This window comes from Emydura macquarii, unplaced genomic scaffold (genome assembly GCF_026122565.2).
Source record: "Emydura macquarii macquarii isolate MOO-44397 ecotype Brisbane River unplaced genomic scaffold, CSIRO-AGI_Emac_v2 contig_212, whole genome shotgun sequence".
Taxonomy (NCBI): Eukaryota; Metazoa; Chordata; order Testudines; family Chelidae; genus Emydura; species Emydura macquarii.
The window spans coordinates 2,876,502-2,901,225 of NW_027130349.1; the positions used below are offsets into that span (position 1 = coordinate 2,876,502).

General features: G+C 41.6%; 1 protein-coding gene across 2 annotated transcripts; it reads left to right on the forward strand.

Moving 5' to 3' along the window:
* Nucleotides 1-4,246: 4,246 nt before the first annotated feature.
* Nucleotides 4,247-23,073, forward strand: AQP4 (aquaporin 4). Of its 2 annotated transcripts, XM_067546334.1 has the most exons (5): nt 4,247-4,278; nt 13,309-13,723; nt 14,566-14,730; nt 15,132-15,212; nt 18,164-22,895. In XM_067546334.1, exons 1-5 carry the CDS (start codon nt 4,247-4,249, stop codon nt 18,440-18,442), a joined length of 972 nt encoding a protein of 323 aa, XP_067402435.1. In that variant the 3' UTR covers nt 18,443-22,895. The 2 variants fall into 2 exon arrangements, with proteins under 2 accessions (XP_067402435.1, XP_067402444.1); XM_067546343.1 differs by lacking the exon at nt 15,132-15,212 and having other exon boundaries at nt 18,164-23,073.
* The last annotated feature ends 1,651 nt before the right edge of the window (nt 23,074-24,724 follow it).

Genomic DNA, 24,724 nt, shown 5'->3' on the forward strand with positions numbered 1-24,724 from the left:
AAATGTTTAAAAGAGGAAAATGTCAATCCAAACCCTGCAGCCCTCAAACTGTTTCCCAGCCTACCTAGCTTTCAGTTTTGTTTTTTGGTTTTTTTCTATTGTGGTTTGCTCTTACTGGGTTAGAAAAACAACCAGTTTGCAGGCTGTCACATTAGATAGATAATAGATAAGGACTAAAGAAGCTAGCCAGTCATCCATCCACATTATTGATTTCTTGTAAAGTCTATAACAAAATCTTGAATGAATCACTGTAATGAATAGTCATGTTGTCTGTTCTCTCCGTTCTCTTTACCTAGCATAAGAATCTGTGTACAAATACTGTAGGTACAGAGTCCACAGACAAGAGAAGAAGGGTAAAACCAAACCCACTGGCCGATGGCCAACAGCTATGTCAAAATCTCTTGATTGATTTCCCAGGGAATTCTTGATCTAAATGTCAGGAGTACATATCCCAGCAGCCAAATCAGGGCCAAGCTGATACCAAGGCATGACAAACTGAGCAACCTATGCGAAAAGATTACACTTTTGTGTAATTGCAGTAATTTAAATGTAACTTTTAAATGTGCAAAGATTAGATTTACATGAAGGATAGAAAGGCTTTAAGATCTCTTTAGTAGACAGCTGAAGCCTAAGCATATATGTTATCTTAAGACATCGAGCTGTTTCATTTTACTTGATTGACTGTTGTAATCATGTGCATCTGTCTCTACTATAATAAACAAAAGTAGCAAAACTGTACTTATTATAAGTAGGACTTATTTGGATGTAGATATTTTTAGCTGTTAATTGAGCTACTGCTGTTATTGGGGATGTTGTTAACTTGAGTGTTGTCAAATTGCTAATTAAAAAAAGTTCTGGTAGAGCACTCTTTAAATAGTATGATCTGATTTTATTTAATTCCTTTTAAAAATAGGGTTTTTCTCCTCTCTGTTGAAATTTAGAAGCATCTTTTGAGTGCACCCCAGTGGCCCACCAAATATACTCCAGGATCACCTCTGCCTCCTTGGTTTCAGTTCTAGCTGTGATGCTGCTATCAGTGGCATACAGCCTCATGGAGAGGTTAGGAAGAAGTCTGAAAGTGATCTTCACCCAGTGCACTGCACATGGGGGTATCATGCTACCACATGAGTTCTGCTGTGCTTGACACTTGTGCTAGCCTGTTGGACTGCTAAGGATCTGGGGGTTGTAGCGGATCACAGGTTGAACATGAGTCAACAATATGATGCAGTTGAGAAAAAGGCTAATATTCTGGCATCTATTAACAGGAGGTGATTGTCCCACTCTATTTGGCACTAGTGAGGCCTCAGTTAAAGTACTGTGTCCAGATTTGGGCGCCACACTTTAAGAAAGATGTGGATAAATTGGAAAAGGTCCAGAGAAGAGCAACAAAAATTATAAGAGGTTTAGAAATCTTGACCTGTGAGGACTGGACATGTTTAGTCTTTAAGAAAGAAGACAGAGAAGGGGACCTGATAACACTCTTCAGATATGTAAAGGGCTGTTATAAAGAGGACTATGATCAATTGTTCTCCATGTTCACTGAGGAAGGATAAGTAACGGACTTAATCTGCAGCAAGGGAGATTTAGGTTAGACATTAGGAAAAGAATTCTAACTATGAGGCTAGTTAAGTTCTGGAATAAGCTTCTAAGGGAGGTTGTGGAACCCCCGTCATTGGAGATTTATCAGAATAGGTTAAACAAACACCTGTCAGGGATAGTCTAGGTTTACTTTATCCAGCCTCAGTGCTGTGGGCTGGATTTGCTGATTTTTCAAGGTCCCTTCCAACCCTATGCTTCTATTATTCTATGAGACTGGAAGAACAATTGACCATCAACAAACAGAGAAATTGATTATAAAAAAGTGCTATCAAATACTCAAAGTTAAACAACTGGGAAAACAGAAAATATAATTTCTCTATTAATCTTTAATAGTGATAGCCATCTTCGGGTTACATGTAACAACAGCTAAATACAGATATATACATGAGCGATCATGAGGTGCCCAGAGAATATGGTAATGGAACTCATGGAAGTACTTAAGATAGGTAGAACAGTTGATTCTTTATTTTTATGAGGAACTGTGGTCTTCAAGCTGATTGTATCCTTTTTAAGAGTTTCTGCAAGTATAATTGTGTTTCTGAAAGAACAATAGATCATCAGAAGTGGTTACATCCCAGTTTCAAAAAGGACTTTGACTTAAGAGCCTGAGTCTCATTGAAAGTCAACTCTTTTGAAAAAGGGACTTAGGCTCCTGCATCACTTAGGCACTTTTGAAAAATTGTATCCAAATTGTACTCAAAGCAAACAGTGGCTCCTTAACAACTTCCAGTAAGATGCTCAGAAAGCAAAGACAGCTGTGGTTAAAACAAGCATCCATTTTTGTTGTGATCTGTAAAAAATTATAAATTCTAAAAGAATTGTGTGAGAACTGGGGTATCTGGGGAGCTTAAAGTCAGATCACTTCCCCTTAGATCTCAGAGCAAGTGTGTACGTTCTTGACATACAGCGCAACAGCTCCTCCTTTTATCCCATGTCTATCCTTTTAGATATATCCCTCAATGCTGATATTTCAATCATGGGAGTTGTCCCACCAAGTCTCTGTAATTAAGTCATAATTTTCTTCATATGCGCTCTTTATCACCTTAGCCAGACAATGCCAAAGTTGCTCTTGTATTTGATAGATGATGTTCATCGCAGTACAGTAATCCTCTTTCCTAGAACATCAGCTCATTGTCAAAGAGGCCAAAGCCCTCTCGCTGACACCACCTGCTTAGCCATGCATTTACTTCCATGATTTGATGGTCATTGCCTGGGCTTTTCCTTCAACAGGGAGGATGGACAAGAACACCATTTGCTCCCCAAATTCTTTTATCCTTCTTCCCGGAGCCACAGAGTCTGCAGTGACCCACTCAAGGTCATTCTTGGCAGTATCATTGGTACCCATGTGGATAAGTAAGAAGGCATAGCAGTCTGAGGGCTTGATGAGTCTCAGCAGACTCTCAGTCACATCCTGAAGCCTAGCTCCAGGCAAGCAGCACATTTCTCAGGATTCCAGGTCTGTAATTCCCTTCAGTGGGAGTCCCTGACCACCACCATCCTTCTTCTCCTCTTGGGAGTGGTGGTCATGGAACTACCATCCTTAGGAAACGCATCCCATGCCTTCCAGTCGACGGGGTCCCCTTCTGGTCCCTTCCCTCAGATGACACTTCCAAGGTATTCTCAGCAATAGTACCTGTGCAGAGAGCTTGAAAGCGGTTGCTTACCTACTCTCGGTTTGTCCAGAATACGTTTGTCTAGGGAGATTGTGGAAACTTCTTCACTGGAGGTTTTCAAAGGGAGGCTGGATCGCTGTCTGCCTTGGGTAGTTTCAACACAACACATCCTGCACCTTGGCACACTAGATGTGGTTCCTTTCTAGCCCTATGATTCTAGTAACAAAATTATAAAGGAGAAAAAATTAACACTTGAAGTATAAGGAAGACAAGGGGAGTTGAGAGCTCCAAGATGAAAACACAGGTTGCTTCCTAGTCATCCTCCCAACCACCCCATTATTATCTCGGAAACTCTATGGACCATCTCTGGCACACTTATCCAAACTGAGTAGCACCTTATTTCACAAGTATTTCCATTGAAATGAATGGGACTATCAACAGATTGCTGCTATTCAATGTACAGTGACAGAATCTGGTCCTGTGAGATTTTCAGCCTTTCTCCATTACTGTGCAAGATTATTTTGGCTAGAATTAGCTGTGTAAAAAATATCATACATTTGAGGAAATTCCCATCCCTTTCCAAATTTTGTAGGTGATACTAAAGTGCTATTCTCTGACAATATCAGTCACCACATAAAAAAATGTACACTTTTGTTTCCAATTTTTTCTTCATTCCAATTACTTTAATGCCTGGGCTGCAATGGAAGGTGTAGTTACAGCTGTTGTTTGTTTCTTACTGTCATTAATAAGAAGCAGCAAACCAGTTGCACTATATAAATGTTTACATCATTAACAGAATAAACCTTTGCTCTGATGGCAGTTTCTAAACTGTGTACAGAAGGATGATCAGGTAGGGAAAAATTATTTAGAGTTCAAATATAACTTAGTGACTTGCCACATGGTTCAAAATCTTTCCACCCCTCCACTCCAAAAACCCAATCAGACAAGTTGCAGTAATCTGACTCCCAGAGCACTCAGGGCTGCACTCCTGGCTATGAGAGCGCTGTCTTCACTGCACATCAGCCAGGGAAGGAATGAGTGACAGACCAGCAGCAAGAAGCTGGGGGTAAGTGTCTTGTTCTCGCTGGGGAGCTAAGGCTGGGTTTGGTGCGTGGACTGAGACGTTTGTTCGAACATCAGATGATATGAAAGCTTGGAGAGACTTTGCAAAGGTAGTCGGGGCAGGCATGGGTGCGGTGGGGAGGGGAGGGGGTTTGCCACTGGCCTTTTGTAATGAGATGCATTTATTGGAGAGCTTCTGATGGTATTTTTCCTGCCACTCTTAGAGCAATCCAGGACCTGTGAAGAGGGGAAAGGTGGGGAGAATACAGGACTCTCCTCCCGAGCCAATGCACTCAGCATCTCCCAGCCCTGCCCTTGCCCTAAACCAAAGCGAGCACTTACCCAAGCGCTTCCCCGCTTGCAAACTTGGCTCGGCCAGTGCCGAGGAATTAGCCTGGGCCGCGGCACAAGCCGTCCGGAGCAACAAAGCCCGCTTTGTTCTGGGGCTGGAGGAGCCCAAAGAAACCGGGCTGGGGCCCGTCCAGCCTGCAGGAGCGAGCGGGTGAGAGGGGCAGGGGAACAGCTGGGCTGCGCTGGGCCGCAGGACAATCAGCCCCCCACGCTCGGAGGGGCAGGGGCTGCGGCCCGCGCCGAGGGGGTTAAATGTCTCGGCCCGCCTGTTGCCGCTGTGAGGCGAAAGCAGCTGCGGGGTGAGAAGCTGCAAGTGCAAGCGCCTTGGCGGCCCTCCCCAGGGTCCTGCACCCGGGAGGCTGGATCCTGTTCTTCCCCCCCACCCCACCCCCCCCGCTTTCCTTCTCAGCCTCCCCTGAGCCCCTCCCTCCTTCCCCACCTCCTCCTCCTCCTCTCTCCAAAGAGCAACAAGCGAGCGGCGCCTTTAACACCTTCCCCGACCATCCCCGCTGGCCCTGGGCTGCCGGACCGGCGTCCCCGCTCCATCGTGAGTCGCTGCTCTCGCTGGTTGGTCGCTTTCGGGAGCCAGGCGTGGGGGGGACTGGCGGGGGGGGGGGGGGGTTGTTGCCTGATCCGGGCCAAGAAAGTTTTGCTTTCAGCGGGATGAAGCTGCCCCAGTTACCGTTGCTTTCCCTGAGCGAGCCAGTCCCTGTCTTGTGTGTGTGTGTGTGTGTGTGTGTGTGTGTTGCCTGTGTGAACGGGAGACACTTCACGCAAACCGAGCGGCAAAGGGCTCGCTGAAGGTCCAGGGCGATGCGGGCCTTCCCCCTCTTTGTAAAGAAAGCGCTGGGCGCGTCAGGGGCTGCGAGCTGCCTCCTACATACACAGGGGGTCGGCAAGGGCTTGGGGCAGAAAGGCACTGCCTCTTCTGGCGGCCGTTCAGATTTTGCTTCGGCGTACCCCGCAGAGATTGTAGATGGTGCTTTTCAGCAAACGCTTGAAAACTCCCCTTCCACTGTCTGATGGCCTGAAGCCTGAACTTTTCCACATTTATCCGCACCTTCTGGTTGAACAGGTGACACGTGGCACATGAAATACAGGATTTATTATGGCAACTCTTCTGCATGTAGAGATGAGCATTCTGCCTGTCTGCTCTCTGGGCTCTTCACCGGGACACTTCTCACTTGGGATCCTGAGACAGGTGCCCACGAACAGTGCTGGTGTCAGCGCTATGGTGGGAATGGGTCAGTGGGGGGGGGGGGGAGGTGCGCTATCTCCAGGGCAGCATTCATCCATATTTCTCTCCTCCAGAAAGGAAATGACTAGAGGATTGGGGTTTCATTCACTCACCCAGGGCTTCGCAAGCCTGAGAACCACAACCACCCTCCTTTCCCTTAGGTTCTGAAACTTTTTTTCTGTTGTAATATGGGGTCACCGTACAAAAAAGGTTGAGAAGCACTGGATGTTTCCATCCAGCCAAGCGATAGCTCACTACATTATGAAATGTTCCCCCCCAAAGAACTACAATAAACGTGTGTTTCTGGCCAAATTGGTTGCATTACATTATTCTGACACTGAAACCAAAACAGAACTGGTGAGAAAAGCTTAGGACAGTATGTGCTTGCATTGCTACAACAGCTGACTGTCACACAAGTTGTATGCAGTATAATGGTAGCCGTGTGGGTCCCAGGATATTAGAGAGACAAGTGGGGGAAGTAATATCTTTTATTGGACTAACTGCTGTTGGTGAGAAAGACCAGCTTTTTGAGCCACTCAGAGCTCTTTTTAGACATCCAAGTGAGTAATGTCTATTTGAGCTGCAGACAGATGTGCCACACAGCAGGACCGAGAGTGTTCCAGCTTGCTATAGGGATGTCTATTAAAATATTTGCGAGATTTACAAAACATTGAAACAAGTGACACGTGGGGTGTTGTTTGTAGCAGTCCTCCATTAACTTCGTTTGCTCTGCTTATTTTTAATCACTGACATAATTTTAGTTAGAAAAGAATGGATTTTTAAAATGTAGTGCCATCTTTATTATTATTACTTATTACAGTAAGGTTTAGAGACCACAATCAAGATTGGGGCCCTATTTCACTAGGTAAACGTATAGTAAGGGAAAGGCCCTGCCCCCAAAGAGCTTACACTCTAAATAGACAAGGGAGGCAAAGAACATGAAGGGAAACAGAGGTATGAAAGTGTGAAATGACTTGACCCCGTCACACACAGTAGATCAGTGTCAGAGTGAGAAATAGAACTCATGTCTCTTGACTCCCAATCCATTGCACTACCTATCATATTGCCAGTCTTCTTAGCAATTACAGTTCACATTTCAGTGTCATAGTTACTCTGGCACATCCATACCCACAGGATGTTAAGAGAGAGAGATGTGTGTGATGGCTGTCATGTTGGCCACTACACTGAGGTCCTCCAGAGCAAAAAGCATGAGCTGCTACAACATGATCTAAAGCAGGGATTCTCAAACTAGGGGTCACGAGGTTATTATGTGGGGTCGCGAGCTGTCAGCCTCTGTGCCTGCTGGTAAGGGTGGCAGGGCATGGCATGGGGGGGATGTCATCACTTTTTTGGGAGGGTCATCACAACATGAAATATTTTCAAAGGAGGTCCCAGCAAAAAAAGTTTGAGAACCCCTGATCTAAAGAGTCACAGCTCTGTAACAAGAGGGCTGTACTAACTCATATCCTCTGTGGATTAGCTCAGTGGGGGACCAGTAACATACTCACCAGCAGGTTGCATAAACAAAGCAAACACTTTAGATAAACACTTGTAAAAATATAGATGAAACAATACAGGTTTACTGTGTTTTTCCATGTAGCATTTTGTGTTAGGAGGAGGGATTTCACCTTCTCTTGATAAACAGAGCCTGACTATTCATTTGTGTTATGCCTTAAAATAATACTGGGCTCTTAAATAGCACTTTACATTTTCAAGTCTTAAATAAACATTAACTGAAAAATCCCCAAACACTCGACCTGAATTGCCAGTTTGCAATCAGTCTTTTGTAAGGAGCAGTGTATTGTTGCACTGATCCTCGGACAGCCTAGGAGAGACTGTGACACCCCTAGCTAGTCTCCCTTCTGGTCTCTCTGCTGCTCCCAGATGTGAGTAAACTGCCAGGCTGATACTAGATTCATAGATACCAAGGCCAGAAGGGACCAGTGTGATTATCTAGTCTGACTTCCCAGCTAACACAGGCCATAGAACGGCCCCCAAAATAATTCTTTGCACATATCTTTTAAAAAAACATCATATCTTGATTTTAAAATTGTCAGTGATGAACAATCCACCATGATCCTTGGTAAATTGTTCCACTGGTTAATTACTCTCACTTTTAAAAATGTTTATCTTATTTTCAATCTCAATTTGTCTAGTTTCAACCTCCAGCCATTGGATTGTGTTATATCTTAGTCTGCTAGATTGAAGAGCCCATAATTAAATATTTGTTCCCCATGTAGATACTTAGCCTGTAATCAAGTCACCCCTTAAGCTTCTTGTTGTTAAGATAGATAGAGCACACTCCTTGAGTCTATCACAATAAAGCATGTTTTCTAATCCTTTAATCATTCTCATGGCTCATCTCTGAACCCTCTCCAATTTATCAACATCATTCTTGAATTGTGAACACCAAAACTGGACATAGGGTTCCTGCAGCAATTGTACCAATGCCAAATACAGAGGTAAAATAACCTTTCTTCTTTCACGCCCTTGTTTATGCATCCAAGGGTTGCATTAGCCATTTTGGCCACAGCATCACAGTCGAAGCTTATGTTCAGCTGATTATCCACCACAATCATAAAAATTTTCAGAGTCACTGCTTACCAGGATAAAGTCCCCCTATCTTGTAAGTATAGCCTACCGTCTTTGTTCCTAGATGTATACATTTACCTTTAGCCATATTAAAATATGTACTGTTTGCTTGAGCCCAATTTACCAATTTACCTCTCTGTGACAAGGTGGGCTAGGCTCAGAGGAGGCCCTCTGCTGGAGGCCTCAGGGTCTTGCCACACCCCTCCCAGGAAAGGAGCACTGGAGCAGTCCTCCAAGCTGTCTAGCCAGACTTTGCAGGAAGAAGCCAATAAGGGGGAGGCTGCAAAGGCCTAGCCAATCAGAGAGGTTTCAGGGAGCAGCCAATCAGGGCCCAGAAGGGCCATATAAACAGGAGCTGCAGAATGAGAGATAGGCAGTTCCTTGCTGGAGTCAGAGAAGTGCAGGTGGTGCTCTGGAACAAAGGAAACTTTAGCACCATGGACAGGTCAGTGCTGGCAGGGACCAGGGGAGTAAGAAAATACTCCTGGCTGGCTGCTAGGCCTGAACTTAAATGAGCTAAGAGTGAAGCATCAGTGAAGACTGGGGCAGTGGGGAAGTGGCCCAGGGAAGTGAAGGCAGTTCATTAAAGGGACATGGCAGCATTTGGCTGCCATTTTTAGGGTCCCTGGCCTGTGACTTGCAGTAGTGGGTGGGCCCAAGTCCTCTCCATAGGCCATTGAGGAAGTGGGCCTACAATTGAACTGACGCACCCCTGGAAAGGGAACTGAACTACTAAGAGGCTCAGCTGGAGAGCTGCAGTTAGAACAGACCAGAGTGGACAAAACCATTACCTCCAAGGAGAAAGCCCTGAAGATGTGGCCTGATACTAGGGCTAGGACTGGTTAAAGAACACAGAAATACCTGACCAGAAGGGGCACTTATGAGAGGTGGGTGCCATGCTGTTCCTCACTCCCCCGATTTTTGTGTCATCTGCAAACCAGACACATCATATACTCTCTGATGTGCTAGTGTAGCTATGCCAGCAGGTACATTTGCCAAGGCTCTGCCCCTTTCTGCCCACTTGTGCAGAGGTGAGGCAATGTAGCAGTTCTGAAGCAATAGTACACCATGCTGGTGCAAGGGAATAAGGAGGCACTTTATGCCCCCCTTACACCCTGCCAGCATACAGGACAGCTACAGTGTCCTCTATGAGGTAGGAAAGTATTTTCCTTCTAATTTTACAGAGAAGGAAAATTAGACACAGAGAGGTTGTGCTATGCCCAACATTGCACAATAACTCAAGAGTAAATCCAAGGTAAAGACTAGGAGTTCCTATGCCATGAGCAATCCACTAGACTACACTGTTGCCAGGGAGGTAGTATTTGTTTGGATCTGTGTTAGAGTTAGGCCAGCAGTAGAATTTGGGTTTAAATAACAAGCTGATTTAGGGTTCAAATTCAGTGTCAATTTCATAAGCTGTTTTTGTGAATTTTTGGCAATTTTGAATGATAGACATTTTGCAAGATCAGCTGTTGTTGCATGATTTCCACAGTCTTAGTGTGACGGGGTGTATTCTGCCTTGCAGCTCCCTGGCTGGGAGCGCCGCAATCCCACTATACCTCATCCCAAGAAACAGCAAGCTGAGAGGAAAAGAGCAGCGAATGTGGGTCCTCCATGCTTGCCTAGAGAGGACTCCTCAGAGCAACCATTTTGGAAACCAGGTCCTCCAAGGGCTAGAGGGGCCAGCAACAGCCAGTCAGGTCCGCTGGCCCAGATAAAAGAAGCTTCAAAGGCCTTAGCACTTCAGTTCCTGACTGGAAGCAGAGGAGCAAGGAAGGATGCTCCTCTCTGGCCACAGGAGTTATAGCCAGAGTGTTTTCTGGCAGTTTTGCATAGCTTCTTTGGTTTGCAGGGAGAGAGAGAACCTAAGAATTTCAATCCTGGGATAAGGGTGAAGCAAAAAGGCCCAGTGGGAAGAGGTCTTGGGAAGAAGCAGCAGCAACTAATTGACTCAAGCAGTGTGTGGCTGCTGTGTATAGGGTCACTGGCCTGGGTTGGAGCCCAGAGTAATGGTCAGGCCTCTGTTTCCCCCAGAGCCACAGGTCTCATGGCATAAACCCCAAGAAGGGGACTGAGCTAGTTTGGGAGCCTGAACAAGGGGCTGAACTTAAAGGACTCAGAGCTGCTGTTGAATACCCGAACACAGTGGTTCCCAACCTTTTTGGCTCGAAGGCCACAAATATTATTTTTACAACCCTGAAGAGCCACCAGTCTATCAACTCACAAAAAACGTATTGACGTATACTCCATTAAGGACTGCAAATCACTACATATTTAAAGTAAACATTTTGATGCTACTGTGCTCACTTTTACATGCACTATTTTACACCTACAGATTACTCACAGTATGTCACACGCTCACGGATAAAGCACTAGTGTAGAGGAGTGACTGTCACTACACACTGAAGCACATGGCCTGGCAACTAAGTCATGGTGGGTGGCCTGCTACGTGCAGGCCAAAGCAAAAGGCACTGATTTTTAGAGTCCTGACCCTCCTGAAGCATGGTGAGTCCTAGCTGCTCCACCAGCACCCCCTGCCCTTGGACTGCAGCCAGATGGAAGGAATTCAGCAAAGAGGCTGCCTGTTTGCTGATCTCCCATTCCCCTGGCTGCAACAAGGAAACTGCATGCATCCTGTAGCCCCATGCGCTCCACCTGGGTCCCTAGGCAGTGGCTCCTTTCTACAGCCAGGGGGACAGGAAATCAGTGCTAGCCTCCCTCTGGCTCCAGTAGGGACCCCAGCGCCTAGGGACCCAGGTGGAGCCCTTTGTCATGCTCCCTGCTACAGCCAGGGGTAGAGGAGCACTGATCTCCGATCCCCTTGGGTGCAGCCTACACCAGGCTTGTAGCCCCATGGCAACGCACTCTACCTGGGTCCTTAGGCGGCAGCTCCCTTCTGCAGCCAATGGGAGGGGAGTGGTGGGCTGCTTTGAAAGACCCCACAGGCCACTTTTGGCCCCTGGGGCCACGGGTTGAGAACCATTGCCCCAGCAAGGGAAAAGAGACTATTTATTGATGGAATTCTTTAATACCTGGGGAGGGGTTCACTCAGACTCTGTGACTTGGATGGAGGGCCAAGCCACTGAAGGCCCACCTAAGTCAGTCTGCAGGAAACAGCAGGGATGAGAAAAGGACTGCAGTACTGCACCCAGTCCCAAGGAGGTGCTCAAGAGGTGAGTGCCCCTTCATGCTTTGGCTGAAATCTTGTGAAAACAATCTTGTCTGGTTCAAAAAAGACAAATTTAGTCCCATTTTTGTTCAGGACCTGACTGAAACCAAAACTCTGGATGGGGGTTTATATCTGTGTATCCAATGCTTTGAAGAGGCTTAAGATTCCAGCTTTGTTTCATCTCTAACAAAGCAACTCCTATCCAAAAATCTGAAATCTCTTTGCAAACATTAGCTGATTGATTGAACCTCACAACTGCCCTGTGAGGTAGGTGTGATAATTACTGTTTTCATCTTAGATATTGGGGAAACTGAGGCAGGATTTAAATGAAATACCCAAATTCCACAGTATATCTGTGTCAGAAGTGAGATTAGAAACAAGGTCTTCTGAAGGTCTCCTATGTTCCAATCACAAGATTACATTGCCTCCCCTGAAGCATCAAAAGTGCGCTGCTGAGAAATTGATGGGCTTTTGTTTTTATGATAACTTTCAAATGGTCATGTGTGCCTCTTGTGCTTATGAAGATACATAATCAATGCATTCTTTCAAGTATAAGTGTTGTTAGGTATGTACTAAGGCTCAATTACCTTAGGTAACCAGTTATTAAATTCCTCCTTATTTCCACTTGAATTTCTGCTCTGAGTTGTGGCAGTTCTACATTTTTATCTTCCTTTGTATACATTTTTTAGAAAGAGAGAGAAAATCTTGTTTGCATTCCTTGGAAACTCATAAAATGCTCCCTTTTTGGTTTATTCTCTTAATTTAGTAATACTACAAATAACTCTTCTTCGGTGACCCATTTTCATAGGCACCTAACAAAAACGTAAGTCGTCATGAAGGCAGTGTGTAGTCCAGTAAATATCTGAGCTGGTGCAGAGCTGAAACCAAGATATTTCTTTCTCCTCTGCACACAGCTCTCAACCCCATATATACAATAAAAGTTACTACATCTTGCCACTCACCCTACAAACATAGCCCAGAATAAATTAATGTTTGATTCAGGGAACAGAATGTAGGATTTCTTGTATTCTCCTGGGCTCATTTTACCCAATGTTCATGGTGAAGAAACTGTCCTTTGTGCGTAAATACATTGTTTCTTACTGATCCACAATAATATTTCAAAAAGAGACTCTTATAAACCCTAGGACAAATTTCAAAACTGCAACACCAATGTTGTAGTTTTGGAAAGTATTATTTTGATTGGGATCTGGGCCTTTAGTTGAAATATTGTATATGTACTGGAAAAGTAAATTTGCATAAAAATTTGCATTATCCATGGTAAAATAAACCCACAGGACAAAGGGACCACTGAAGCTAATGGGGTTTTAGAGTATGCAAGTCAATGCAGAATTTGGCCCAACTAGAAAGACAAACCTATTTTAAAAAAAACTATAGGCTTCTTTACCTGCGACTCCATCTGTTCAGAGAGACTTTCCTTATCAAAGACATAATGACTAGTTGCCCTATGTCCTTTAGACTGCAGTATACTAAGAACATGACCTCTTGAGCATTAGTGATGTTTGTTTATAAGGTCATTCTCTCTCACAGTGTACATTTTTATGATTAGCCCCACCAGAGAGTGCCCCATATTGCTGCTACCCCCAGAAGGTCTGCCAGATAATCCTATGCAGCAAAATCTAAGGCTGACTTGGTGACTTCTGATGCAGATTTGTTTTCTTTTTCAGTAAGTGTGGACGCCTGTGTAAGTGTGAGACCATCATGGTGGCATTTAAAGGAGTCTGGACTCAGCCTTTTTGGAAAGCTGTTTCAGCAGAATTTTTGGCCATGCTAATTTTTGTCCTCCTCAGCCTGGGCTCTACAATCAACTGGGGTGGATCTGAAAAGCCTCTGCCTGTAGACATGGTTCTTATCTCTCTCTGCTTTGGACTCAGCATTGCAACCATGGTGCAGTGCTTTGGACACATCAGTGGCGGCCATATTAACCCTGCTGTGACTGTTGCTATGGTCTGCACTAGGAAGATCAGCCTTGCCAAGTCTGTCTTCTATATTGTTGCCCAATGCCTGGGTGCCATAGTGGGGGCAGGAATTCTCTACCTTGTCACACCCTCAAGTTTGGTGGGAGGCTTGGGCGTTACTATGGTAACAACTTTTGCTCCTACTCTTAAAGTAGAATAACTTAGTGTCACTTTTAAGTTTTAAGTTTAAGTGCATTGCTGGTTTATTTACAACTCCTATATGTGGCTTAAATCTCTCAATAGGATGGGTTTATGCTAAACAATATTTACAGCCATTCTCTTACAGAAGTTTTCTCTTCTAGAACTCCCCCAAATCTGATAACAGCAGATAATGCTGGTCTACATACACCGTTTTAAAATACACATGTGGGAAATACAAATTCAAGAAGAATTATGGGGGAAATTAATTCTGTGTCATTATGATGGTGATTGAAAAAACATCAATTCAAAATGACACACTTCTGAAATAGATTGTGCCTTAGATTTCCACTTTGTTCTAAACTAATAAGGAATGTCATCAGTTAGCCCTGTTGCAAGACTTATTAAAAATGCACATGAGCCACACGCTGCTTAATTTTTAATTGAAATTTAAATTAATTAAGTCAGGGCTAATTAATGAATCTATAATTGAATAGTAAATTACAGTGCTCCCAAGAAAAAAAGTTGTGCAAGCAGCATTTGCAAATCCGATATGTAATAATAAATGAAGTCTAGCTTTGAAGTTCTTATTGGATTTTAATGCAGAACTTTCTTTGTCAGTCTATCAGTAATTTTCCATGGCTTTCAAAAAAAAAAAAAAAAAAAAAACAAACTGTGGAAAATGAGTCCATACTTTTCCAAAGTGTGGTGCTGTCTCATCACTGTGCATGACTTTAAACATTTTAAATCACAAAACAATTAATATTTGTAGTAGCTCTTTGAATTGCAAACTCATGCTTCGTTTCTGATGGTTGTTTCTTTTTCCAGGTACATGGAGATCTTTCCGCTGGCCATGGACTCCTGGTGGAGTTGATAATTACCTTCCAGCTGGTTTTTACTATTTTTGCCAGCTGTGATTCAAAACGAAGCGATGTCACTGGTTCAGTGGCTTTAGCAATTGGATTTTCTGTTGCAATTGGACATTTATTTGCTGTAAGTTAATGATTTCTGTTTAAACAATGGAGCCCTTCTTCACCTCTCCCTACTCCAGAACTAAGTGGGAGCCCCTGTAGCCCCTAAAGTTGTAATTCTTTAGTAGCCTGTTGTAGATCCAATCCAAAGCCCATTGAAGTCAATGGGAGGCTTTCCATGATAGGGCATTGGATTAGGCCTTTGTGTCTATGTATGTGATAATTTTGTTAATTCTGTGAGTAGAAGGTAGAATAATACATTATGATACTACAAAGGTGGGCAGGAATACAAAATTAGAGGTTGTTCTAAGTGGTTTGGATGACAGTACTGTAATACAGCAAACGGCGGTAGTGAACGTTCTAATAGGAACGTTGAATAATAACGTTCTAATAAGAGCAATATTTAACATTTTATTTTTGTAGATCAACTACACTGGTGCCAGTATGAACCCTGCTCGATCATTTGGGCCTGCAGTTATCATGGGGAAATGGGAAAACCACTGGGTAATGGCTTTTATGCTTCATTTACAGTAGTAATGACCTGCTACCAAATGATATATTTTTCTTCATTTGCTCTTCTTCACAGCACAGTCCATAGAGACCATCACTGAAAAAGATGGGCACTGACCTGCCACATGCTTTTACCATATTTATCTATCCTTTGTCTAAAGTACAGGTCTTAAAGTTGTGCTCTTTCTGTCCCGTGTGGGGTGAATTATAGTTGCCTATTGTGTATTTGGAGGTTGAGTTTTTGAGGAGGCCACAAAGTACGGAGAGAGAATCATATAAAATGTTAAACAAAAATTGCAACATGATAAAAAAATTTCATTATTGGAAAGAAATATACTTTGAGCTTAATTGACAAACCCTCAGTCAAACTGATGAGTAATTATTCAGGTATTCCCATTGGCTTCACATTTTGCCTGCTTCTTTTAATAAAAAAAAAAAAAAAAAAAGGGGGGGGGGGCTAGGCCAGATATACAACATGAGAACTTCCCCATTTTGATCTGGTTTCAGGGTGCATACCTGAATGAGTAATGCTTACAAATGTGAGATAAAGGGATCAGTATCTGGCCTTGTAAGAATAAGACTGTAGCTAAAAGCGTAGAGGTTACCTGCTTTGAGCAAGCATTAGCCTAACTAAGAGTACACATGTGGGAAGCTGTTTTGGTGAACAGATTTTTCAGTGCTGATGATGCAATAGTTTATTAAAGCGTTCTGTATAAAATAATTATTTAAAAACAAATTTGTGTGTGATAGGAAAGAGGGGTAATGTCTTACTGTCTCCTAATTAAAATCATGAGAGGTGTTTTTAGGGACACTTCCAGTACTATTTTTAAGAGGTCCACATACTGTTGTGTTTAGTTCTACTTCTTAATTTGAAACAATGAGTCCCATCTTTGCAGTTGATAGCAAAACTTTCATTGTCTTCAACTGGAGTAGGGTCAGACCCTAAGGCTTTGATCCTGCAAATGCTTATGCCATGAGTAACTTTGGCCCCATTAGTAATCTTACTGAAGTGGATTTACTCTTATCACTAAATGGTTTATTCATATTTTAAAACAACTGTAATTATTCACAAGATTAATTATCCAAACTCTGAATCAGCCAAAGCAGTCTAATATATAACCAAAGCTGTAAATATGTGTATAATATTTATTGTAGCAACATCATAGGGAAAGTAGAACTGCTGTCCTAGCTACTTAAAAGATCTCTCCTTCTCCCGAAATAAGACACAGCCACCTGCCGTTAGCACAGCCAGGCGGGACCCGTCACTGCACGTGGCTAGCTAGTCTCCAAGTGTTGGAGTAGATTGGTACACCATGGATATGTGTGCAAATAGGATATTTAGAAGTATAGCTGCCTGTTCTGGGTGAACAGAAATCAAATATGCTGAGCTGTCCAGATTTCAGAGACCAGGTTTGAATCCATTTGAAAATGTGGGTCTAAAAAGAAGTAGAAATATTTGTTTATACAATTTGATTTGTTTTCTACATTTATATACAAGGCAATGAGGTGTTGGTGAGAAAAAGAAACTTTTCAGACAGTAAGGGGTTTTATTTTCTTTGTCCTTTTGCAAGCAATGCAAATGTAAATAAGTCTTTAAGTGACCAAAAAAACAAACACAAAGCCATTTAGAGGAGGCCTTATGACAGGATATTTATCAGCTAAATTCACTTGCCCTTTGCAGATAAAGGGTCTCACTCCACACTGCCTTGTTTGCGCAATCACTGACACCTGTGCAAAGTGAATATCAAATGCTACCACCATAAAATAGTGGCATTTGACCCTCACTTTGCACAAGTATCAATGACTGTGCAAAGAACAAGTCCTTTTCTCCAGAGGGAATTTATCACTATAGTTGGCCTGGCCCAGGATGCTCTGAGCATCCCCAAGCTGTCTGATCAAGACTTTGAAATTTTGCCATGCTAGGCAAAATCAAAAATGTAAGCCAGATCTTTTGTGCTCCCTCAAAGAGAAAAGATCTGTCTGCCAGTAGCAGAGGTGACTGGGGTGAGGGTGGGGAGGATGGAAGCATGCTCAGCTTTCACATAGTTAGGCACAACTACACCAAGAAGCCCACCAATGCTACTCTTTCCAAGGTCACCTCCACCAGCACTGGTGCCATCAGTCATCCCCTGCACCAAAATCTAAGTTGGGGACCCATGAGGCTGGGTGTCTGCCTGTACTCAAGCATAGGAGGCTGAGGAATACTGTACAAAGATAGTCAGACCTCAAGGGGAGGAAATCTGTGCTCAAGATGAAGCATTTTCTCTGTGTCTTGTATTTATCATAGTATCCTGACCTGTGACCCAGGCAGTCAATCCAGTAGAGCAGTTATAGACAGCTTGTTCTATCTTCTCAGAAAATGAGGGAAGTAACAGATCTGCCTCACTAATAATCCCGTAAAGCTGTTCAGTGCCCTCTCTGCACTATGTCGTTGTGCCACATGGTGGGTCTATTCAGGATGGTGTGTCAGGGTTTCATATGTATTCTTCTCTCCAGAAAAAGGAAAGAGAGAGACTGAACATGTGAAAAAGACACAGCCCCTCTGAGGGATGTGGAGCCCATGGAAATCAATAGGAGACTTTCGGTTGCCCCAGACTTCCTATGGGACCTTAGGCAAGCCATTTAATCTCCCTGTGCTTCAGATTTCCCTTCTACAAAACTGGGATAATAGCATTTACCTATTCCATAAATGTGCCGTGAGGGGAATTAATCTGTGTTCATGAAATGTTCAGATACTATGATGCCAAGCCAGAGGAGTATCTAGCTAGACCCAGCCTTGTCACTCAGAGCATGTCCACTTCTGTGTAAGAGAGGTTAGTTAAGATCTCTACTCCAGGGGCTTTTGTGGACAGTCATCCATTTAAAGTCTTCACTGAACTGCTTTTCTCTGAAACATTTTCTTTTCCATCATGTACCCTTGTGGGTTTTTTTCCCTTCTCTTGTAGGTATATTGGGTAGGACCAATCATAGGAGCAGTCCTTGCAGGTGCCCTTTATGAGTATGTGTATTGCCCAGATGCTGAGCTCAAGCGACATTTTAAAGACGTCTTTGGTAAGGCTACCCATCAGTCAAAAGGGAAATACGTGGAGGTGGATGATACCAGGAGCCAGATAGAGACTGACGACTTGATCCTCAAGCCTGGTGCCATTCATGTGATTGACATTGACGGGGGTGAAGACAAGAAGGGGAGCGATCCAACCAATGAGGTGCTATCTTCTGTATGACTAGCAAGGAGCACTGAAAACAGACAACTGCCTACTAGAATGTCCACAGATATCCTTCCACCAATTAAAGAGACAGATCTACTGTAAACCAGGCACCCACTATATCTGAAAATGTATGGAGATGACAGCAGCTTCACTGAACTATACACCTGCTCAGTTTGATTAAAAATGTACTATATTTCAGAGTCCCCATAGATTCTTCCAAATTCAGAAATGTCCTTTTTTTTGGGAGGGAGCATCCCCCAAAGTCAAGTTGAAAGAGCTGATCGCACTTCCTTTTTAATAAGGCCATCAATAGCAAGATGGAAATAGAGATGTTTAACATTCAGATTGACAGTTAAGACTTATCTGCAAATGCCTGTAGCACACAGACGCATTTATCAGATTGTTTTTCTGACACTTAATTGGCTGTTGTCAACCCTGATTAGAATGTCTTATCCATTAAGTGTTCTTTGCAAGGTTCAGTGACAATAATGCCAAAGTACAGCACGTAACAGATTCATCCAAATTTGGGGTAATATTTTTGGTTCTTGTATATCCTATGTATCATTGCTTTTTAACAAACTCTGAAACTATATTTTTAGTAGACAAAAATTGGTTACTGTCAGTCATCCCACCAGTTTTCCCCCTTTACATATCCACGTTCTTGTGTATAAAAATACTGCTTTCCTCCCTTTTCCCACAACTAAAAATATGGAAGCCAAAGGTTCTAATCTACTGCAATAATACTGCAAAACCTTTGAATGTATGCAGGTTAGAATATTTGTCCATCTTGTGAAAAGTTCTCTTGAGGTTCAGCTACTGACCATTTAGTATTGGCTGTCTATCAATGTCATGCAGGGAACCCGAAGCCCCACATGTTACTCAGTAACATAACAAAAGGAAATAAATGTTCAGGTATCAGAAGAAAGGGAGGCATTATCTGTTTTCAGTGCACTTATTCAAACAAATGTTACCGTGCTAATTTATATAACTAAACATTTAAATTACTTACCCACTTTGCTTACAATCTTATTTTTATTTATTAACAAAGTAAAGGCGGATTTTTTTAAACTTTTCACTATATTGAAGCACTGACTGGAAAATATTTTTAATAGCAGGTTATATTGATATGACTGCTTTTGGTTCTGACTTTTTTGCGGATCGGTCCCTAGTTAGTTGACTGGCGTCAATGATCGTGGCACTGTCCATGTTATCTTATTCTGTCATGTCTGTGGAAAAGTTCTCTCTGTTAGTTATGTTTGACAGTAAGAAATGCAAGCACATGATGCTTTTTAGAGAAACAGGGAAAGGAATATCCCAATGATATTACATGCAAAAGTGCTTCAGTGACCAATCCTTCCTTTACAGAAGTGTTTCAATAGATGTAGCTAACAGAACGTAAAATCTTTATAGAATCTTTTTAACTGACTCATGGCTTTGTTTCTAACTGGTTGCTTTGGTTTTTGGTTTTTTTTGTTATTTTTGCAGTATGTTATGACAGTGCTGTCAGGAAACCCATGTTATGTCACCCTAATTGTATAGGTTGTATCTAAAACTCCAAATCTGTTCATGATTATTTAACTACAGACCAAAAAAAAAAATATTGGCAAAGGTTGTGGGTTGTATATTCTAGATCTGTCTGTCCTTTGGTTTATTATATGTGCAAGTGTGTAACTCATTCAAATGAATAAGGTATGTGCAATGGTGCTGAAAGTATGGGTGCTACCACACCCCCTGGCGTGTAATAACACCCCTTGGTGTAATAACAAACACCAAATACATGGTTTCCATCATCAGCACCCCCACTATAAAAATTGTTTCAGCACCCCTGGGTGTAGGTGTATATACAGTAATGGGATAACATATCACTGGTAAGATCAAATCTGTGCATCATTGCATAAGGGCATGTCTGTCACCTACTTATTTCAACCAATAGTCCAGACATCATGCTGTATTCATTTTCCTGCTCTCCTCTCTTTATGATAGCTTCCATCTCTGTAGGAAAGGGGGATGTTTTTCATGAATTGTATATCTGATACAACTGTAGCATCAGAATTCATGAATACAAACATAAATAAAAACACGCAAGACTATTTCAAATTGTATTGATGAATGAGATCATACGCTAAGGATGAAATTCATCTCTGTGTAGAGGACAATGCAAGATCCAGGCATAGACTTTTTAATGGTCCTCTGTGGAGGGGTAAATTTCACTTTTAACAGATTCAGTGGGAAAACTTATAACATGTATTTTTCCCCAGATTGTTTTTTTCTTTTGTTTTGTTTTTTTTACGAATGCTATATTTGCTTACCAGAGAGATTTTGTTAAACATTTTAATACATGCATGGTTTCAACAGGCTAACTAAAGGGCCAAGTTGTACAACATTTGTGAACTGTTAAATATACAGTTTGTTGCATTACAGTATTTTTAAGAAGCACAATATATAATGACTCATAACTTGTGAAGTTTGTACAGCATCATATTCTTTAAATACAAGGCTGTGGTTTTTGCACTTATGGCTCGTCTAGACAAAAGGAATGAAACTTGTACCTTCCTAACCCCTATACAGCCAGGTTCTGTGGCTGAGGTGAGCATGAAACCAGTCCAGTCAATTAAGAGCCTTTTTTTTTTTCTTGTAACACTTTCTTTATTAATGAAGTGTGGCAAATACTTAGAACCAGTCCCAGGAGAGCTCCTCGCACAAGGAAAGAGACAGCGATAAGATACAGAATGCTCAACAAAGAAGGGAAAAAAGAAGGCAGCCAAAACAAATAGGAAAAACCGATAAAAGATATTGCCACCTGCTCTCTACAGACTTAGGAAGGAAGGGTCAGAAGGTGAGATACAGTGGGTCTGCTTGTACTCCCTTTGAATGAGAGTCATTGAGAAATTTGCCATTGACTACAATGGAAATAGGATCAAGGTCTCAGTATGTTTTCATTGAGTACCTTCTTAGGGTTTGCTCCTGTTCTCTGATACGCAGTGCATTTTGCTATCTATTTTGCAAAATCAGAGGTCAATAGATCCATTGGGCATGATTTTTCATTTTGAAAATAGATGCATTTGATTTGAGTTGTATGACCCAACCCTAAAATAAACTCCAGCAGTATTCCTCTGCCATCTGTTCTGCAGCACCACAAGGAGAGATCACCATTTATTCATGTCACAGTTTGATCTCCCTGAGAAATTGATTTAGCCTGACTTATTGATTTTTTTTTTTTTTTTGTGGCTTCTAAATTGTTTTATGGTGGTATCATTAACATACAATAGTTACATTTGGGTTAAACAATATAGACTTGCATGATCTTTTTAACTGTTTGTATGCATGTTTCTATTTAGTATTCTTTCATGTTTACGTATGCTCTACATTTTGTCAGCTATAAGTTTGTTGTAGCTGGTAATGTAATCAATGACCTGTTAAATGATATGTAGGGGGTTTAAAGTTTAAAACTTATTTTGTTTATAATGGCAGATGGTCACTACAATAAATATACCAAATTTGCCATCATAATCCCAGAAACTAGAGATGGAAAAGACTTCTTGTATCCCCTCTGTCAGTAGAAGAGTGTTTCTTACAGTAGATGCATATCATGGCTATTGTGTTCAAAATATTTATTTTTAATTACTGTAAATCACAAGAAAAAGATTAAACTTAACAGTGGGGTGAACTTAAGCAAATACTTTCAGCTTGCAAATACCATAAGTAGTAATCACCCAAATTATTACTGCTCTCACCAAAAAAATGTGATTCCTGAAGCATCTAATGTATTGTAATTCTTCCCCCATTAAGGAACTGGAATCTGTATCATTGACTACAATGGGAGTAGGAGCAGGCCAATGCTCTCATATCACATGATGTGCTTATATCTAGTACATATGTTAACACACAAATTTTCTGCACTATATTTTGTTTCTGATTATCAGTACTCTGCTATAGCAGTCAGGTAAACAAGCCAAACATCCTTAAAATTAATCTCACATATTTCCATCTTTTAAATGTTTGGTTACAAAGATGTAACATGCTTTGCAGTGTTTTATCTGCAGCTTATGAAAATGTATGTCAGATATTCTACACTCAAGTATGTTGATTATATAAGAGAAATTGCAACCTGGACATCTTGTTCTAAGATCAGAGATGCAAACTAGTAATAAAATTTATATAACTCTCCATCAAGATGTGTGCATCTGAGTTGTGCAAGGACTCGTTAAATAAACATGCATGAAAATACACACTAAGTATTTATTCTCTTATATGAACAAAGTCATAATTGTACAGTTACTGTAATTCAGGATAAATTGAGTAAAACAAACCGAATAGGGGGATATTTCCATGAAGTTATGTATTATTGAAACATTAGTCACCACAACATCAAAGCTAATGTAATAGTATTTTAAACTTCCAACATGTAACATTTGGAATAATCTACTTAAATATATGCTATAAAATAAATAGGTACTTATCTGGTTCATTTCCCTTGCTTTGCTACATGTCATAGTGTTGAGCTATTGTAAATAAACTATCGTCTGTTTAAAACTATAGTTAAAGTATATAATAATACAAACAAACTGCAGGTTTTCAAGACCATGTTTGAATGAATAAATTTGTGCTGTAGCGAATGAATGACTGTGTGAGAGAGAGTGTCTCCATCAGTGGATAGATGGGTGTGTTTGTGAAAAGACTCCATAGGTTTACTGACAAAAGCTAAACAAATTTAGGCAAGGTTAAACTGGTTTAAGTGCATCTACATCAGGAGTTTCCACCAATTTAGCTAGATCAGTTTAAAATTGAGTTAGAGAAGTTCCACTTTTCTTGTAGAGCCAAGGGGTAAACAACTGTAAAAGCATACAAGTCCCTTTTGTTTGTCCAAAAGTGACATAGGTTCTTAAGTGTCTAAGACCTATTGTCTTTCCATGAGATGAAGGCTCTTAAGTGCCTACCCCAGGTCCGAAAATGAGAATTTTGCACATAAGTCACATAAGTACTTTTGCAAATTTTACTCAAGGCCTTGAAGATGATTTGTAAACTTGCTGAGGAGCTTACAGAAAGGCCAGCAAAAGTGGAAAGTGTGTAAATCACTTTCCAGGGAGCAGTGCCTGCAACTGTATCTTCATCAATGGTAATACCAGGCAATTTACTGATAACAATCACCTCCTTCCTCAAAAGCAAAAGTTCCTCAAAGTCAACTTCCTCACAATCAAGCTTTCTTTCGGACTCTTATCGAGAGTACATTATAAAGTGTTTCAAGTATTGTAACCCCTCAGTCCTATCAGACAGATAACTTTTATCTTGGCTATTAAAGCTTTTTTGTCCTTTCTTTAGCAATTAGCAAAACAACTGATACACGTAAAAAGACACTAAAAATAACCTCACTTAAAATCACAAGGTACTTTTGAATGGAACGAGGAGTGAAAATGAAAATCTTTTGTTGTTAATCTCTAACCTTGCCTTTTATGAGTTAAAGAAACAGGCACCTTCAATGCAGCTCTTTGTTCCATTCATAGCAACCATGGTTCATACCCTATATCCTGTAAGTACCTACAGTAGCTGCCAGTCAAACTTTTCAGCTCAAATTCTCTTTTGACTATGAATGCTCAAAAAAGCTATGCAATTCATTTTCTTTTTAGAAGATTATATCAGTATGAAGTATAATAGGCTCATGTGTGTGTGTGACTGTATAACTGGATATAACTGCAGGACTTAATCTTTCCCATGCATCCACCATCATAAAAGGAAATGGTATACTAGTACAGTAACTGAAGGTGCTAGAACCTTGAAACATTCCTCTCTGTGTTGCTGAAGCCCATTATTTCCTTTAAAGAGTCGTGTAGGCTTTTTTTTCACTTGACCCACTTAAATGCAATGGTTGTTTACTGTGGCTTAGAACTTGAGGTTCTCACACACTAAATTACTGTATTACTCTCCCAATATTAGGCCACTGGGGACTGTTCCCTTTTATATCATGATTAAGTCCAGCTATTCTGTATGCTATGTTATGTGAATTGATTATTTGCTTTGTAACAGAGTCCCATTAGTTAATCTCAGGTCAGGCTGACTCAGCATTCATTTGTTTTTTTCAAAAATGCCTGAGCATTTGTAATTCTGATGATGAGTCTATTCTATTCAGGTTCTCATACCGCTCCCATCACCACCATGCTATCTGTGAGCCTAGTTACTTAACGAGGATCTCTTCAGATTGACGTGCTGACAGGTCATTTACTCTGTACAAATAAATTCTAACAGCATAGGCTCACCATGATCAGGGGCCAAATTCTTCAACTTCAATGGATCCATGTTGAT

Bases quoted from the DNA above. Each gene is read 5' to 3' on its own strand.
- AQP4 (XM_067546334.1), top strand. From the start codon at position 4,247: ATGAGTGACAGACCAGCAGCAAGAAGCTGGGG. The intron at 14,731-15,131 runs GTAAGTTAATGA...TTATTTTTGTAG, and splicing joins CAATTGGACATTTATTTGCT to ATCAACTACACTGGTGCCAG. The intron at 15,213-18,163 runs GTAATGGCTTTT...CTTCTCTTGTAG, and splicing joins GGAAATGGGAAAACCACTGG to GTATATTGGGTAGGACCAAT.